General features: G+C 38.0%; 2 protein-coding genes across 2 annotated transcripts in view; one reads left to right on the top strand and one right to left on the bottom strand.

Annotated features, from left to right (window-relative positions):
- Nucleotides 1–2,325, bottom strand: part of LOC106876356 (retinal rod rhodopsin-sensitive cGMP 3',5'-cyclic phosphodiesterase subunit delta) — a 34,997-nt gene extending 32,672 nt beyond the window's left edge. Inside the window, exon 1 of the mRNA XM_014924856.2 lies at nt 1,048–2,325. Within this exon, the coding sequence (XP_014780342.1) occupies nt 1,048–1,088 (41 nt within the window). The 5' untranslated portion in view covers nt 1,089–2,325. The remainder of the gene's footprint in view (nt 1–1,047) is intronic.
- LOC106876355 (peroxisomal targeting signal 1 receptor) overlaps nt 1–2,737 on the top strand; it is a 113,562-nt gene that overhangs the window by 43,308 nt on the left and 67,517 nt on the right. The gene's annotated exons all lie outside the window — the stretch shown is intronic.

The raw sequence follows: 2,737 nt of genomic DNA, 5'->3' as shown, positions 1-2,737 counted from the left end.
ATATATATATATATATATATATATATATATATATATATATATATACATGCGTGTGCGTGTGTAATGTATGTTTGTATTTGGATATATTCGAGTTCGTGTGTGGGGGTGCGGGTGTGTTCTTATGTAGTTCTTCAATATATGAAGACGTTTAAGGAACTGTAGCGGACTCTACGTTTCCATTTGATTTGGTTTCTTAGGAATAGTAGTGAAATCTCCCTCAAAACGATACCCACCCGCCCCCCATCTCTTTGTGATAAACAAGGAAAGATACTTAGGAATATATGGTTGTGTGGTACTACACATACCAATAAAAAGACGAGATGGTAACGAGCGAAGGGACTAAACAAGAACTCTTATGTATGAATGGATAATGAATGAATGAACGAACGAACGAACGTGTACATATATATGTGTATATGTGCAAATACACATACACACTGTTTGGTTAGTAAATATTAAAAAGGTACAGAAAAAGAAATGAAAACAATGAGAAAAAATATATATATATACATATATATATATACATATTTGTATAGCACAAACGTGAAGGGGTACGCGCGCGCTGTCGACTGCGTGTGCGCGAGCGTGTGATTGTGTGTGTGTCTATGTGATTAAAATATGTACACAAATATTCTATATATGTTTATATGATTACACACAGATATACACACGAACGCATATGCACACACGTATGTATGTGTGTGCATATGTGTAATTGAAATATATACATAGGTGTATGTGTTTATATATGTTCATTTATGCATGTTTGTGTATAGGCAGAAAATATGCACTCATATCTATGCAAATGTGTATTACATATGTACATATACTTTACATGTAGCACGTCCTCGCGTTGTTGTTTTTTTGTGTGTTTGTTCTTCCTTTTTTTGTTTTGGATTTATATATACATACATACATACTTCAATAACGTATTTTTGTGTGCGTGTGTGTGTGTGTGCGCGAATGGATGTATGTGTACATATGCGTATATGTGTGCGTGTGTGTGTGTATTAACAGTTCATTAGTACATGAAATAAAAAAGGATACAGTTTAAATCCACGCATAATATCCTCAGCTCTCGACGGCATCTTTGTTGGTAGGCGACGTTCTATGTATGTATATACATATATAATAAATGCAACTATTTATGTATAAATCCTTCCCTTTCTTCCTCTCTCTCTCTTTTATATATATACATATAAACACAGAGAGTAACGAAGAAGCCTCCTAAATTCTGCTAGCCAATACGATTGTCACACCGACACTGTATACAACTCAATATAATAAATAAATATATGTATGAATATGTATATACATATATCTTACAGCTGTATGTATCTATGTATGTGTGTACATGAGTGTATGTGTATATTGCTACTGTCCAAGGCTGGCTCTTGTCGCCATACAACCACACATTCTAAGCAGTAGTTTAGTATACGAAAGAAGAAACTTAACATGCAAAAAAAAAAAGATATTGGCAGAATCAATGGTAGATTGTAAGAGCTTATATTCTGGACTATAAACAGTAACCTTTTAGATACTGCAGTATTTTTTATTATTGTTATCAGAGCGTCGAACAAAATACCTCGCGCTTTTTGTTACCGCTGTTTACGTTTTGTGTTCAAATCCCATCTATGTCAACATTGGCTTTCATCCTTTCTGGAGTCGATAAAATAAGTACCAGCCTAGCACTAGGGTTCGATGTAATCGACTATTCTTATCCCCTGAAGTATCAGGCTTTTATGCCTATAGTAGAAAATAAAAGCAGCGAGCTGGTATAATCGTTAATGCGTCGGACAAAACAGAGAAGTATTTCATCAATCTTTACGTTCTGAGTTCAAATACTGCCGATGTCGACTTTATCTTTCATCCTTTCGAGGTCGATGAAATGTGTACCAGTTGAACACTGGCTTCGGTATAACCGACTTGCTCCTACCACCAAAATTTCAGGCCTTGTGCCAATAGTAGAAAGAGTTATTATTATCAGAGCGTCGAAGGCTGCGAGCTGGCAGAATCGTTAGCGCGCTCACAAAATGCTTAGCGGCATCTCATCCGTCCTTAGGTTCTGAGTTCAAATTACGTTGACGGTGCCTTTCAACCATCCTTTTGGGGGTCGAGAAAATAAAGAACCAGTCAAGTACTGAAGTCGATGTAATCAACTTTAACCCTCCCCGGAAATTGCTAACCTTACGCCAAAATTTGAAACCGTTATAAAGGGCTACGAAAGAACAGAATCGTTAGCGCGTCGGACAAAAATGCGTAACGGCATTCCTTCGCATGTTTTTTACTTGCTGAGTTCAAAACTCCTGTCAAGTCAGGTCATCTTTGGTTTTCATCCTTTCAGGGTCGATAAAGTAAAGTTCAAGTCAAGTACTGAGGTGGCGGGGTGGGGGTCGATGTAATCGACTAACCACTCGCCTCCGCCTCCTAAAGTGGAAGACCTTGTGCCAAAATGTTTAACTACTACTACCACCACCACCACCACTATTACTACCACCACTACTACTACTACCACCACCACTACTACTACCACGACCAACACCACCACTACTACTACTACCATCACCACCACCACTACTACTACCATCACCGCTATTACTACCACCGCCACTACTAATACTACCAGCACAACTATAACTACTATCACCACTACTACTACCACCACCACTACCACTACTACTACTACCACCACCACTACTACTACTACCACCACCACCACCACTACTACTACCACCAC

The sequence above is a fragment of the Octopus bimaculoides genome, chromosome 25, assembly GCF_001194135.2.
Source record: "Octopus bimaculoides isolate UCB-OBI-ISO-001 chromosome 25, ASM119413v2, whole genome shotgun sequence".
Classification (NCBI taxonomy): domain Eukaryota; kingdom Metazoa; phylum Mollusca; class Cephalopoda; order Octopoda; family Octopodidae; genus Octopus; species Octopus bimaculoides.
The sequence above is the reverse complement of the archived record's forward strand: the minus strand, read 5'-3'. Positions and strand labels throughout refer to the sequence as shown.